Source organism: Adelges cooleyi, unplaced genomic scaffold (assembly GCF_023614345.1).
Source record: "Adelges cooleyi isolate 19-005CV unplaced genomic scaffold, UGA_ACOO_1.1 ACOO_flye_CR_arks_rails_tigmint_CR_PRNA_21, whole genome shotgun sequence".
Lineage (NCBI taxonomy): Eukaryota > Metazoa > Arthropoda > Insecta > Hemiptera > Adelgidae > Adelges > Adelges cooleyi.
Genome location: NW_026095871.1, coordinates 12856180 through 12871485, shown reverse-complemented (window position 1 = coordinate 12871485; position 15306 = coordinate 12856180). Strand labels below are relative to the sequence as shown.

At 31.7% G+C, this 15306-nt stretch overlaps 3 protein-coding genes across 4 annotated transcripts; all 3 read right to left on the bottom strand.

Annotated features, from left to right (window-relative positions):
* Positions 1-113: 113 nt before the first annotated feature.
* On the bottom strand, positions 114-2802 carry LOC126834428 (ras-related protein Rab-13-like). Of its 2 annotated transcripts, XM_050566339.1 has the most exons (6): positions 2540-2802; positions 2369-2429; positions 2121-2259; positions 1656-1744; positions 830-962; positions 118-473 (listed from the first exon to the last, which is right to left on the bottom strand). In XM_050566339.1, exons 1-6 carry the CDS (start codon positions 2676-2678, stop codon positions 378-380), a joined length of 657 nt encoding a protein of 218 aa, XP_050422296.1. In that variant the 5' UTR covers positions 2679-2802; the 3' UTR covers positions 118-377. The 2 variants fall into 2 exon arrangements, with proteins under 2 accessions (XP_050422297.1, XP_050422296.1); XM_050566340.1 differs by lacking the exon at positions 1656-1744 and having other exon boundaries at positions 114-473; positions 830-961.
* Positions 2803-4227: 1425 nt separating this feature from the next.
* On the bottom strand, positions 4228-10380 carry LOC126834429 (ras-related protein Rab-13-like). The gene is made up of 6 exons (XM_050566341.1): positions 10237-10380; positions 6705-6765; positions 5220-5358; positions 5014-5103; positions 4815-4928; positions 4228-4725 (listed from the first exon to the last, which is right to left on the bottom strand). Exons 1-6 carry the CDS (start codon positions 10352-10354, stop codon positions 4627-4629), a joined length of 621 nt encoding a protein of 206 aa, XP_050422298.1. The 5' UTR covers positions 10355-10380; the 3' UTR covers positions 4228-4626.
* Positions 10381-12523: 2143 nt separating this feature from the next.
* On the bottom strand, positions 12524-13603 carry LOC126834986 (leucine-rich repeat and coiled-coil domain-containing protein 1-like). The gene has a single exon (XM_050567249.1). The coding sequence runs from the start codon at positions 13601-13603 to the stop codon at positions 12524-12526; it is 1080 nt and encodes a 359-aa protein (XP_050423206.1).
* Between the last annotated feature and the right edge of the window lie 1703 nt (positions 13604-15306).

The window sequence follows — 15306 nt, the reverse complement described above, 5'->3', positions numbered from 1 at the left end:
AAACAATTGATGTAGATTGTAATAACTGTAATATGTTTTACTTGGTATTACAATAGGTAGTTCTTATTGTTGGGTATAATAACAGATCAGTTTATCACTCTACCACATGAAACTTATGGTTTATAAGTTTTATGACAAATATTGAAAATGCATTTAAAAAAGTATACATTTTTTTATTAGTACAAAAAAGTTAAAAGCTACCTTATCAATTATAAATGCTGACATGGTTAAAACAATAGTTTCAGGTATTGTAAAAAATACATTCATAATCAAATTTTTACATAAAGAACACATAATTGGTCTGAAACCTTAGGATACTACAAAAATGAGATTACAGAGAAAAATCAATTACATTTTTAAAAAATTACCGCAACAAATTAAAAACATTTATTTTTCTTACATTCGGACCACTTTTTTTTAGGCGTCGTACTATCTTGAAGTTTTAGTTGATCACCGTTCACACACACAAAGTCCTAAAAACAAAAACAAAATAGATAGATACATAGATTTTGATCGTGATGAAATGTTTCTATACATTTATTTTAAATAATGAACAACATAAGTGTTAATGTTCCATAGACAGTTTATTAAATGGACCGCGCATTGACACCTATTAATGTTACTAAGATATGTGCAAGAGACAGAGCTGAGTTGGGCATGTGTTTCAATCTTATCATGTAATGATTGTTTCATCATTATGCATTGTCTGTCGCCGATATGCGCGATCCATATTATTATCAAGTCTATGAAATGTTAATTAGCAGTAATTCGATTACACTGTGAACCTACCATATAATAATTTACTATTTGTTAAACAAAAAATACTTACTTTCAACATTTCAGTGTCTGATTCTTCAATTGATAATTTTATCTTCCTGGCTATTAATTCAAACACTTTTTCTACATTAATATTTTCTTTAGACGATACCTCTATAAATGGCATTTTAAAATATTCAGCCACCTGCACATACATTAAGTAAAAATGTTATAATAATATATAATAATGTAATATTTATTTCTTAACAATTATAATTACTAATTAAACAATTGAATGACGTTAAGGGTTATGTGTACGGTTATTTATTAAAGGGTAAGTTATAGGTAATATTTGACAAGTTTTATGACAGATTTTTAGTAATGGCAAATTGTGTAAGAGTAAACGAATATTTAGTTGCAAGTATAAGTTTTTTGCAATTAAGTATATTATTTTACTAGCTTCTTATAAGAGAAAATATTTTAAGGGTCGTAAGAGCCTATAGAAATACAGATTCAATATAAAAGCCTCAAGTTTCCCAAACAAATTTGTAAAATCTGATCCTTGCCCCTTAAAAGCCAAAAATGAATTATTATAATACAAATAATAAATTATTGAAAAAGGGCCCAACCCATTCCTATAAAACCCACATCAAAGCCACTTAAATTATACATTAAATTAAAATATATGTATAATATTATACTGAAATTTTCTATTTTATAGGTATTGTTACCAAGCTCATCAGCAAATTCAAACTCGACATAACCAAATCTCTATTGGAATTTAATATTAAGAAAATCATTTTTACAGAAAACAAAATAATATTGTACCACTCATAAATGCATCGTGGATTATTTAGCATTAATTAATATTAAAAGTGATAAACTACTATACAAATAACGTTTCTCCTTCACTTCTTGAGACGGCTCTATACGCTTCATCATCACATTTCAGTCCAACCAGTACCCTTTGAGCATGTGAAGGAGCAAACTATAAAATCATTTTATGTAATGAATTAAAAATTTGAATCAAATAATACATTTACTCACTTAAGGAAAAATAACTTATGAGCTAATCTTACTTCCAAATTTTTAGTAGAGACCAAAACTCTTTTACATACTAGGATACGTTGGATATTTCATATTTCATTAACCCACCGTTGTTGGCGCAATTTTTTATCACATTTAAATAAAGTTTGACCTACGTACATTTTTACACGAGTCACGACTCACTAACGGCAGATTAATAACATATAATATAAGAAAGATGGTACTTTGCAAGTTTTTTTTTCGATAAAGAATTTTTTTTCTGAATTCAAAATTGTATACAACGTTGGTTCACTTAATGAGCAACAATGAAAACCTACACCATTGATGTCTTTCATCCAATTGTCTAAATTTTGAAATGATGTTAAACTTGTTACATCATAAGTTAGTAAAATTCCCATGGCATCTCTATAATAGAGTCTAATCAAGGACTGATACTTTTCAGAACCAGCCGTGTCCCTATAAAAATATTGAAATAATACATATTTAAGCTTACCAAGTAAAAAGTTAAATATCACAATAAAGATATTGTAATTAGAGCCTAAAACAATTAATCGTAAATTATTACCAAATATGTAGTGTCATCGAGCTGTCTTCGATATTAACTAGTTTTTTCTTTATATCCACAGCTGTAACATTATAGATGTATAACAATATATTTCAAATGCACAAAACATCAATCAATATTGGAATTTTATAGTTTTTTTTTACTTATAGGTATCATATTATTATTTATTACCAGTAGTAGCGTCATAAACATCTTTATAATCATTGTTGCAGTACCGCAACAATAAGCTTGTCTTGCCAACATTTGCATCTCCAATTATAATTATTTTTGACCGGAATATATTTACCTTCGGTTCATTTTTATTGTTCATAACTATGTTAATAAGTATGTGATATTTAGTCCCCTAAGTAGTAAATAAATCCAATTTTTTCATACCGATACCGGTCTTTTAAGATATAATGACAAATGACAATATTGCGATTATGATAATTCGTTATTTATTATCAAATTTCAAACAATCATGTGAGATTATAAAAAATGATAAGAAATTATAATGGTTCATGTAAATATTTAACTCAAAGAAGTAGGTATACACATTATTTTTAAAATACAGAAATTCCGTAACACGTAACCTAATATTATTATTATTATCGTCAGTAAGTAAAGTATGGTTGTGACGTATTCACATATTTTCTGTAGCCTGTAGATCAGCAAATTTACAAATAATTAATTTAAGAATAGGAAGGATTGTTTTGTTCAACAAAACTTTATTATAAGATTTATCATTTTGAGTGTAGGGTATTCTTAATGAAAAAATGTTTTCGAAAATTTTTTTTTTAAAACTGCAATCACTAATAAATTATTAGTAATTGATAAAAAATTGTAATGGTGCATATTGTGTTGCCTAATATACCCAGTCACACGGAGTAATGTGATTAATACAATATGTTAAATTTTCACAGTGATATTATTACTAGTTACAAATTACAATATAAATGTATTGTTATGTGATATTGTTATGTATTTATGAGAATGGCTTGAATGGAGATGATAATTTTTCCATCGTTGATTACATCATTACAATAAGGAAACAAGAACCAAAAGTTTAGTAATGGAAAATCATTATGGTTTGTAAATTTTTTTAGGAAGTAGTCCGTTTTTTAATATAACTTTTTTTAATTCGAGAATCATACACCAAAAATGGTACCTTTTAAAGCAAAAATAAAATCAGAACTTTTTCACTGATAAAAAATTGCAATTTTTATCCAGTTTTTCAAACAACTTGTTTTAAAGCATGCCCCAATGTACCAATTCGCAATAAAAATTAACTCTCAACATGATTTTTCCAAACAAGTATAAAGTTTAATTTGTATTGAAGCCTGTCATTTAGTATTTGCCCTAATCGACGTGGCTATGTCCTCTAGTCAGTCGATCATTTTTAAAGTTTAAGTGTAATGAGACAGAATATTGATTAAATAAACAAGTGACCTAGCAACGGCCTTAGATATTGATAAACTGATTCATTATAAATAACGGTGGATCAGTAATAAATAAATACCATAAGGGCTACAAGATCTATGATCCATGTTCTAATGTTTTTCCCACGAAAGAGTACAAGGTTTATGAAAACTTAGTAGTAATGTTTGATGACATGTAGGTGTTAATACAAATTTTAAATGTTATTTCTCAATACTATTTAGTCAAATGTTCAAATGTCTTTTGGTTCCTCGATAAATCAATATCATAATAATATTATTTAACGACATATTTTGTGCAGTCAATACAAACTAGATGCAAGTATTATAAATATAATTTTCATTTTACAATATTTTATGTGAACCTTTCATGAATTGACATTCTAAAACACTCTAATCTGTTGTTTACTATTTTGCAGGTTTTAATTCAATCATAAACTCGTATAATATACATAAATAACATACATGTAATAGCATAAATAATTACATTATTTTCACCAATTAACAGTACAAATTATGTATACATATTCGTGCAATTTGATTTAATAAAATACAAACCTAATGGTTCAATAACAACTCAAATAGAAATCAATGCAATATTAAACTGGCTTGACAAGCTCTTTGTCATTAGAAATTATTTTTATAGTATAGTTAAGCGAAAATATTTTTCAGTTCTTAATAATATTAGTGCAATCGACGTCACAAAATAATTAAATACCTACGCCTGTCTAGACGATTATCTGTATTATCGCCTATCACAAGGTACAATTCAGATTTTAATAGGTACCTAAACAGTAAGTACGATAAAGAGCGAAGAACAATAAAATATTAAAATGGACGATTTTAACACGAGTTGCATTTTTTCGAAGATTCTGCAAACGCTTTTTCAAAAAGGGGTGAACATTTTTCTCCCGGCGTTTCATCTTTCACACCGAACGCTCCCTGTAAAACAAATATCATTATGCACTTGTGTTGAATTATTGTTAAGTAATGTACAATAAAATATCATTTATTATAGCAAATCGTAATACGTTGTATCTGGAACGTTCTTTGATCAATTTGGCTAAAGCTTGGAACGCTTCTTCCACGTTTACGTCCATTTTGCACGACACTTCAAAGAACGGCATATCGTAACACTCTGCAATCTGGAAAACATTTTTTTATAAAAATTAGAAAAAAATCTATTTTTGAACAGCATAAAAAAAGTTAATTTACACGGAAAACGCTTACTTTTTCGCCGTCCGCCTTGTCCACGGCTCTCGTGGATTCGTTATCACATTTGTTGCCGGCCAGCACTTTAATCACGTCCGGGGAAGCATTCTATAAACGACAAAAATTAATATTAATTTCAATTGAACTTAACCCCAACAGCACCGGAAACTTCCATTAGCTACCCAGCTTTCCGGCGCTGTTAGACAATAAAAACCACTTATCACCTCTTGTATGTTTTTCAACCAGTAAGTCAAATGGTCGAACGAATCTAGGTTAGTAACATCATAAACAAGCAGTATGCCCATAGCTCCTCTGTAGTAGGCCGTGGTCAGGGTACGAAATCTTTCTTGGCCAGCCGTATCCCTGCAACAAATTACCCTTTTGGTTATGTCGTGTTTAATCTAGAACCGCGGTCCCGAAAATTACCTAGAACCTGTATCTGTTCGTGGCCCAACTAGATAATTCCAAAGACTTTTAAAAATAAAGGATATCAAAGATTCAAAAACGTCAATACTTGCTCGGACGATTCCAAAAAGCATTATTGCCACCGAACTCCATTGAACGAATGTCCATAAATTAACCGTTTGTTTTTTTTTAATTACACGTATGAGTTAGATACCATTGATAACTCTGAAACAATTGTTGCCAGAAAAATGTCGAAGTCCTACATCGGTAAAAAGAATGTTAACTTGTCTTCGGTACTTTAAAGTCAAATTTAGTGAATAAGAAAAAAATATTTCGCATCGAAGTTTATAGGCAATTTTCGCTTGCTGTTAAAATGTACAATGTAAAACGGAACATTTTGGCTCTCTATTGAAACTGATCAAGAGGCAACCCTTGGATACTTAAGCAAAATTATTTTATTAGGTTTTGAGAATATTAAGCGTATTTTGTGTTATACTAGAAAATCGAAAATTTTAAAATATGTAAAATATAGCAAAACTGTCTCGTATGATCTCTACTGCGAATGCGAAAAGACTGAAATTATTCTGAAAAAATATCCCAATATTAAGAGGTGAAATTTCTAATTAAATTGAAATATATTTACGGAAACGAGATCGTTGAGGGGTCTAAAATAGTACTATAATGTAATAATAATAAGATTGCAATGAGTTAGAAAATAGCAAATATTGTGTAAAGGAGTAACTTGAAAATCGTGTCAATGCAATTGTATTTCTAGGAAAAAATAGACTGAGCTAGTTATGGCGAAATATTGAAAAATGTAAGGACAAAATTAAGTGACAAAAAAGGCGAAAAGCTTAGAGTAGAGGAAAGCAAAGGACAGTGGTAGACGGAAAAAAGTATTTTGTGATGGAGGCATTGTGACAATAGCAGACGGAGAAGCTGTATGAATTCTAAATAAGGAGAGGAGGAGAAATACTATATTATGTACATTGTTGAATTGTAAAATTGCCTATACGACACGCCTTGATACACTAAACGTTTATTATAACTGTCTGTCAAATGTTTTAAAAATTTGTAAGTACACACTATTGACTATTTTGTTTGGATTTTACTATTTGCTACTTATCGAAAGACATGAAACATTGTGACATTTGAAACATTTTAAAACGACAAAACCAATTATAAAACTCAAGGAGAGTTTTTTTCTAATCAACAACACACGTGACAAGTCAAGACTCGTGGAAGTTGTAGTAGGTCCAATATTATAGTTTGATGACTAATGTAATATACGTTATGTTACTCACCATATTTGCAGTTTGATTGGTTTGTCGTCTAGTTGTATGATCTTTTGTTTGTAATCAACTCCTGCAATTCCAAAACGTTATTATAAAAAAAAAACACGTTCGGAAATGTTTTTTGTAACACTTAGTAGTTTAAAAATATCCAGAACGTTAAATTTTATGCAACCACCTAAAAACTTACCAAATTTGCATACAAAAAACGTCATATAGTACCTGAAGTCTGTGTACCGAGTTTTGTACAATCATATAATTAAAGTGTCGCGATGCTTCTGCGGCTATTTAGTATGCAAGCAACGCATTTTTATTTATAATGTTATAAATTACCAATGGAAGGGACAAGATATTATATAAAAAGATGTAGCGTGTGCATTACCTAAATATATAATATTGGATACAAAAAACCACTTTCGTCGGCGGTACTGATATTATACAAGACGTTGTTGTTTTGCATAGGAATTGTCAAAACACAGCAAGACACTTTTCAGATATAGTTGGTATCGGTGTTGATTTTATAATAATATACGGATATATACAGATAAGCGGTGCTATACACAGAACGGTAACATTTTTATACGGAATTCCTCTGGCAAGGGGATTCTACCATCTGCGTGTCCATAAACTATGACGTGGGTACCTCTGCTGCCAGCAAATATCGGTTACCGGGTTCTTAAAAACACCGCTTATCTGTATAATATTAAAATATCAACAGTATTGGTTATTTATACTAATGTAAATTAGTAAATTAAAATTAAAAACTTAATTAAACTAAAAAAGTAGTTTTTCATAATTGGTTGGAAAACTAGTTCGTCCTAAGAGATAAAATGTACAAAATTACAATATTTCTACTAAAAAAAAATATATATATATATATATATATTATTGGGCACTTGTTAACTTAAAACAAAACCAAAATAACGAGTAAGTGACCTACATTGCGATTGACATTGTAATCAGTAAAAATGGGTAAACATGAGTAATCTATTTGTAAAACAATTTATATAAGTAGCGCGTTATAAGCAAACCTATTAAGTAGGTTTTTTGAAATACTATTTTATTGAACCACATCAAGTATTTAGCACACCGTAATCCATCGTTGTTTATTATCTTTGTTGTCGACTATAAAAGTCTTGGGAAATTATAAAATGCGGATATTGTTTGCATTAACGTCTCGTTTCTTTAAAAACATAGGTATAAGGTAATATTTTTAAGGATCTGATTATGATCAGCGTTGGCATAATATATGTGTCATGCTCACGTGTTCAGATTGTCAAATAAAATATAATCATTAAGAACTTGTGTCTTGTGTAATGTGTTGTTGTGTCCTAGTATAAAGCTATAGGTTCACGCGGCAAAAAATGTATTTAGAAATTTAATTTTGACTTTTTTTAAACATTAAACTATTATACTTTTGTACCGAATTTAAAGCTACTAATATAAAATATTATAGATTATCACTTAATATTTAAAGAATGTACTTTTTACACTATTTTTGGATACTCGGTGTAAACTGCTTTTTGACCAGATTATAAAAATTCAAATAATTCTTATGCCTTAATAGCTAAAAAATAATTGTTTATTCGAAATTTATCAACCTTTAATAAATTATATTATTTTTAAATTAAACATAAGCCAGTCCAGTATGTTAGATTTAAAAAAAAAACAATAGAGTTTATACTTTTTAATTGCAATTATCGACGCTTGGTTGAATAGGTATAATCCTTTTATTACAGTTTTTATTTAGAAAAACAACAGACCATACGTGTTATCGTCAATCATCAAGTGCTTACTCACGTTATTTAAATAGTACAAGAAAAATAAGTAGTCACTCACACTGAATAGTTGTGCAATAAAAAATAAAATAAAAAAAAGTTACTCATTCAAAATTTACCAAAAAAACAAAAACTTAAGGGGATAGAGTTGTGAAATATTTTTATAGAATGTTATATGAACGTTTTTCCAAACTCCGATGGTTTTAAAAAACACAGTCCAGCATAGTAACTAATCGACAATTTGAAAGCTGGACGTTCCCTCTGTTTTATTTTATTGTATTTAAAAAACTAATCATAACATAATAATTAGATTATTGATTAGCAGAGCTTAGTTAGAGACATGCGTGTTAAATTTTAATCTTCAGAAAAGCCGAGCTAGCTGAAAGGAAATCTTAATAACGGGATAGTATTGTACATTTAAATTATTATTATTCTTTTTTCATAAGATACCGATGTAAAAATACTTAATTTAAGACAACAGGCGGGACGAGATTTCAATGCTCGCCATAGATATATTATTATATGTCTACATATATAATAATATTATGTGTGCATTTTTATTGGAAGTTTTTTAGTTTTAGTTTTTATCGGCGTTTTCAAAACGCATGATAACGCGAACAGTGTGGAAAAACAAAACTGTTGTTACTATTTAGGTCAAGCTAAACGGCATCAATAGGTAATAAAAACATTAAAAATACTTCGTGTAAGTCCAAGGTCGTAGCCACGAATCGCTATTATCTACTTATAACATCGTCACTATAGTAAAGGTAGCAATCACATAAATCATTTCGGTATCGACTTCACTCAGACATAACCGCCAGATATACTCGACACACATGATATATATATATACATAAATAACATATTACGATGAAGCTTTAGGCTTTAGCATATGTGTTATGTATGTATACTAGTCATAAAGCAACGAAACGGACTAGAGTATGTATTTCGTGTCGAAAAAATCGATTTTAGGCCAGTAAAATATTGTGTATCCGAGTTAAATGGGTCGTCGGGGATGAAAAGTCATAAGATATAATAGAGAAATGTACAATTTTGAGCTGATTGAAAACCCCAGTAGAGAGATTCGGATGGTTCATAAAACAAACGGCGCAGGTTCCACCTTGTAATTTATCTGAGTTATCGACCACTAGTTGGGTATGATGCACAATAACGATGCCGTTGAACTGGTGTGATACGTCCTACGACCTACTACCACAACGATGATCTGACAGTAAATACATTACGCTAAACAAACTGTGCAAGGGATAACTCGTTGCAAGTACACATCTGAAAGTTAGTTTCGAAAAAGAATTGAAAAAATACAAGTTTTAATCAAAGTTCCTATAGTAGGGACGGGACTTTCAAAACAACCATTTTTAAGTATTGAAAGTATGCAATATCTGATATCATTAAACAACACGTTAGAAGTATATAACAGAATAAAATTTTTCGAATTTCTTTGATTTTTTTTTTTTAACAAAATGCGATTTATATAGACTTCTAAAACGAAAATTACGGTTTTGTTTTCAATGTGTTTTTTGTAAAACATACAATTTTTTTTACAATAACTGACGCAGAAATCCAAGACAAAAACGTCCAAGTTAAATTCCAGTCAAGCAATATTAACATATGTAAATTGATTAAGTATCACATGATTTTTTCAAGTTTATTCAATTGAACATTTTCCTATTGTGTACCTATTTAAAAATGTTGCTCGATACTAGTTTTTAGTTTATACATTACACGTTTGAGTACGCCGTGCTTACCTATGGTGGAGATGTACGTGTCGTAGTAGGTCTCGTCGCAGAATCTGTGCATCAGACACGTCTTGCCGACGTTCGAGTCGCCCAGCACGAGCACTTTGAACGATTCGCCGGCGTTCATGTCGCGGCATCGCCCTGTAGACAACTGCCCTTGGTATTACACCCACGAAGTGGTGGCCGGTCGGGCTGCTGCTACCCCTCGCCGACAACAATCGCGGCGATATATCGATATTATGGCCAACCCTCAACCACCCCCCCCCCGCCCCATCCAGCCTCCCAAAGGGCGCAATGAGTCATACGGTCTGGGTTGAGCGCCCGCGGTGGTGCAATATCGATTTTATGTGCTACCGACAATAATAAACCTCTCGGCGGCAAACGCGCTCTCTCGTTCATGTTGCAATCGCCATCTAAAAAACAATGTCCGTAAAAAAATAATTTTTTTTTATACAGACGCTCGATTATTTAACAATTTCAAAACTAACGCACTGCGGGCTACATAATAAACCATAATAATATTGTATCGTCGCTCCGCCAAAAGTTATTTATTTACCGGACACTAAAAAGTAGCAGAGATGGGGACATTATGTGATGGGGAACGCGATTTTTTTTTTTTTTTTTAAACACTGACCATATCAATTGTTTTTTGTTTAATTACAGCACAGCGCACTGACATTTTAAAACTAAACGTATTCATTTGAATTTTACAATAATTCTCTATTACTCGAATGTCAAAATTACATTTGCCCCATTGAATTACAATTAGGTACCGCCCTTGACCCTTACATTAGATAACGCGTTTTAGCTACTCGGGACTTTTCCATTCTCGAGTCACGTGATGCCGATCCAAGCTTGTCGTTAATACCATTAAGCAGTACGGGTAAAGTATGTGTATTTCTATAAATATATATACATATACATAAGAAAGAAAACGATATTTTCAAAATGTTATACTCTTAACAAAACCGCCAAGGCCGTTTGCCAAGTGACGGTTGACAATAATTTATAATATAATCGCGCGCGAAAAATCCATATGATAAACAATGGAAAATTATAATTTGATGCGTATAATGCCGTTTGCGAACAGGTACATCGGACATCCTACAACTATTAATACAATAGCGACCAAGCATTGTATTACTTGTACAATATAACACAATGTATTATATCTATCATACCTATGTGGTGTATATGTTTTTTATTCCGTTCAGCATCCGCATAATAATAATAATATAATATTGTCATGACCAATGTGACGACGACTGGTGTAGGTAAAAAAATTTTCACAATATATAATACGACTTAAGCCGATACAACTTCATAGTAGTATACGGTTGGTGGACGTCACGTGATATTAGTATGTGGAAAGCGTACTTAACGCCACTAGTTTTTTAATTGTTTTTCATTAATGTTATTTGTTTGGCAAACGCGCGAAGCGCCTTTTTTTTTACTTCCCGCCACGCACTCATCACACTGCTACTAGTATTTGTAAACAATAATTTTTCGATAATTATTATCATACTATGTATACCGAATATTGACTAATTATTTGGTTAATTATTTTGACCGTCCACCTAATAGCAAAAATAAATAAATTAGTTCATTGATAGTACATAATTAGTCAGTTAATTGTCTAAAAGATTTTAAACTACCGGCTAAGACATTTTAAAAATAAATTGGAAGTTGACCGAAATATATTTTTCTTTGGCCTAATGAATACAAAACAATTAGAAAATCTATTTTGAATAACTATCATTGAATTTCCAAAAAACAGAAATCATTATCGTTTAAAACAATACACATTAAAATCATTGTAAATTACAATATAATTATGAGTATCAACGTGCCGACCACTTGCACGGAAAAATGTAATGTTAATATTATTGGACACTTATTTTATTGCTATGCTTCGCATTGCATAGTAAATAGTAATACTGCATAGTAATTGTATACTTTTTTAACATAATAACAAAAAAATATACTCGGCTCATTGTCTGGATAATAATTATTTTCTGGCCGCATTGCTCGAATACTATCTGCGTGCAATTCATATTATACGACGTTAACGGCTTTCATATTTTTTAAGGCGTTAGTTTACTAAGGCTGAGGCTTCTGGTTTTTGTTCTGCAACTATTGGCTACTTCAGAAGTTAGATATATGTAATAACAACTTTCTTCACTTATCATAATGACATTTCCCGCGAAAGACCGCTTATCTTCATTTGTTTAATCTAAAATAAATGCCAATTATAAATAATAATAATAATATCAATATGTCATCTCTTTTGATTAGTTCATTCGAAATAAATAATAATCTCGCGGTCGCCGGTGGCAAAACGATTCGGTTCGGATATAAAGTTTTCTGTCGATCGATTGCGGTAAGCCGTTTCCATTCCAGTCGAAAAGTACGACCGTCGCAAATCGGCCAAACTCTTTTCCAGCTGTTCGGCCGTCCTGTCCACGAACTCTGACTCGAGTCGCAGTGACCGTTTTTCTGCTTCCAACGCTTTCGCTTCCAACTCGGCGTCCGCTCGGTGCTCGGCTAGTTTTCTCGACGCGAGCCCAATGCCGTCGCGTAACTCGTTGACTTGGTCTTCGAGTCGGCGGTTCGCGTCGTTCAGCCGATCCATTTGTTCGTTACCGCTGTTGAAGTCCCGAAGTAGATTGGTCCGTCGCGCTTCCAGGCGTCGCATGTCCAGGCATAGTGCGTCGACCGCCGCTCGACTGCGTTTCCCGTCGATCGTAAGTCGCTCGATTCGGCCACGGTTGGTTTCGAGTACGGCCTTCCACACTTCGTACCTGTCCGTCAGCTGCCGCTTTTGTTCGGAGGACAACTCGTCCATCAAACGGTCGGCTATTCGCTCGACGTCCGACTCGCGTTCATTCAACTCGGACGTCTTCTGCCGGAGACGTTCGTTTTGCCGTCTCAACTCGGCGATGTCTGCGATTTGTGCTTCAACCAGTTCGGTCTTGTCATTCAACTCCGTCTTTGCGGCGTCCAAATCGGCCGCTTTTGTCTGCACTAACGCTGTACACTCTTCGTTGCGTTTCTTCAGTGCCGCCACGCTTTTGTGCGTCTCGCGCAACGTTTCGTTCAGGCGGTCGCGCCGTTTCGCGGCACGCGCGTTTTCTTGCTCGCACTTCTCCGACTGCATCTCGAGTGCTTCGCGCGTCTCCGTTAGTTCCTCCAGCTGTTCTTTGGCCGAACTAACGTAGGCCTTGCTCTCGTCAAACGCATTGCTCACGGTCCAATACTTGTGTCTAAGTTTTTCATAGCCTTCGGTCAACTGGTCCAACGATGCCTTTTGGGCTTCGGCGGCCTCACTGATGGACAACGTGACGTCGGTCAGCGATTTGCGCAAATGCTCTTCCATCGACTGCCGTGCAGTTACACAATACGATGTTATACACAATAGTATAACAATATAACTTTAATTTGTACAACCAATTAGACTGACAAAATATCATACAAGGCAAAACAAATATTATAAAAAAATAGATACATACTTTTGTTCTTTAACTGTTATATTATTATATAATAAACATAATAGTTTCAAGAATGTTGTTTAGAAATTGTACTGTTTCTACATAAAATACTAATTTAAACAAAACGTAAGCTAGGATACGGAGCTTAGAAAATATTAATTTTACATGTGTTTTTCAGATTAAAATCATAAGGTACATTTTTTAAGACTAGAAGTTCATTTCTTTCCCTTTTTAACCTAACATAACCTTACATAATAGAAACCCAAATAGCATTAATAAATTGACCTGGAAAACCTTAATCATTTTTCTAACAACAGTAATGCAGTCATGAACAATTATTAATTAACAAATATACAATTTCACACTATTCTAAATATTGCCTAATACATTTATTTTAATTCTTTTAAATACAAAAATGTCTCTCAAGTCTCAAATATGTTATTTAAAAAAATAAATATTAAAAAAAGTAAATCGCCTTTGCTAAAGAATAATGAACAACTTGTTACAACTTAAATTCATACTTTTACCAAACAATTGTATAAAACCTAATTTAAAACAATTTAAGTAATAATGTATTTGTGTCATGAAAAACATGAAGTATATAAATTATACATATACTTTATTTATATATACATAATATTTTTTTCTATGTATATATGGCTTTGTATAAAGTAAATCTATAGGCTTGATTTTCAATTTTATAGGTAATTGGACGTGTTTATAATTACACATAATATGAGTCTTCTAACTAATTTTGAAAACCATTCAAATAGTAACGTTAACGTGTTTTATTTGTATTTCAGAGGCGTTTGACTCTTACCGTCGCACAAAATTCATAACTCATTATTAACGGCTATTTTGAATTTTTTTTTATCCGAGTCTTCCGGGACGTATATAAGAACTTTTCTAAAAGAAGCAAATGTCCCTACGCTAGGCATTTTAGAGAGAGAGAGAGAGAGAGAGAGAGTTTCAAGTTAGTATTCAAGTTGTGTGTGTTTTTTATAGCTATCCATTACACTACAAATCGATAATGGATAATACCTAGTATTATATTATGTATGACACACGGTTAGCCGTATTGTGTTTGTGCAAAAAAATAAAATATAAATAAAATCGACTTACATATAGTGTGTAAACTGGGAATACGTCATTTATACGGCCTTAATCCATTGTGTCAACTTATTTTACACTTAAGTGCTCGCTTATACTGTTTGCACTACGAGATAACGCGATTAAAAACAAAATAATACATGTTTAATAATACTCTTGTAGTATATTATAATATTATAATTGTATTATTATCTGGCCCATTGGTTAATCCTTCGCCGACTTTTACCGTATGTTTATTTATTATACAATATAGTGTATAGATATGTAATAATATCTAATATAAAGTCGAGCTTCACAACAATAAAATTAACTCGAGTGTTTTTTTTTTTTGGTCTGTTATTTGTAATTTGTGCATTTGATATTTGGTGTACACCATAATGTGTACCTAAGTTATCTAGGAGTACGATATTTGGTGTAAAAAAATATTCTGAATTTGTCAAAATTAACAAATCAAAATTATGTAATAATAATTTCACCATAC

What these genes read in the sequence shown, in the direction of transcription:
- LOC126834428 (XM_050566339.1), bottom strand. Translation starts at nt 2,678, where the DNA reads ATGAACAATAAAAATGAACCGAAGGTAAATATATTCCGGTCAAAAATA. An exon ending in TGTTTATGACGCTACTACTG is followed by an intron (nt 2,430 to 2,539) that starts GTAATAAATAAT and finishes ATAATGTTACAG; the next exon opens with CTGTGGATATAAAGAAAAAA. An exon ending in TCGATGACACTACATATTTG is followed by an intron (nt 2,260 to 2,368) that starts GTAATAATTTAC and finishes ATATTTTTATAG; the next exon opens with GGACACGGCTGGTTCTGAAA.
- LOC126834429 (XM_050566341.1), bottom strand. Translation starts at nt 10,354, where the DNA reads ATGAACGCCGGCGAATCGTTCAAAGTGCTCGTGCTGGGCGACTCGAAC. An exon ending in CCAATCAAACTGCAAATATG is followed by an intron (nt 5,359 to 6,704) that starts GTGAGTAACATA and finishes AATTTGTTGCAG; the next exon opens with GGATACGGCTGGCCAAGAAA. An exon ending in GGTTGAAAAACATACAAGAG is followed by an intron (nt 5,104 to 5,219) that starts GTGATAAGTGGT and finishes TGTCGTTTATAG; the next exon opens with AATGCTTCCCCGGACGTGAT.
- LOC126834986 (XM_050567249.1), bottom strand. Translation starts at nt 13,603, where the DNA reads ATGGAAGAGCATTTGCGCAAATCGCTGACCGACGTCACGTTGTCCATC.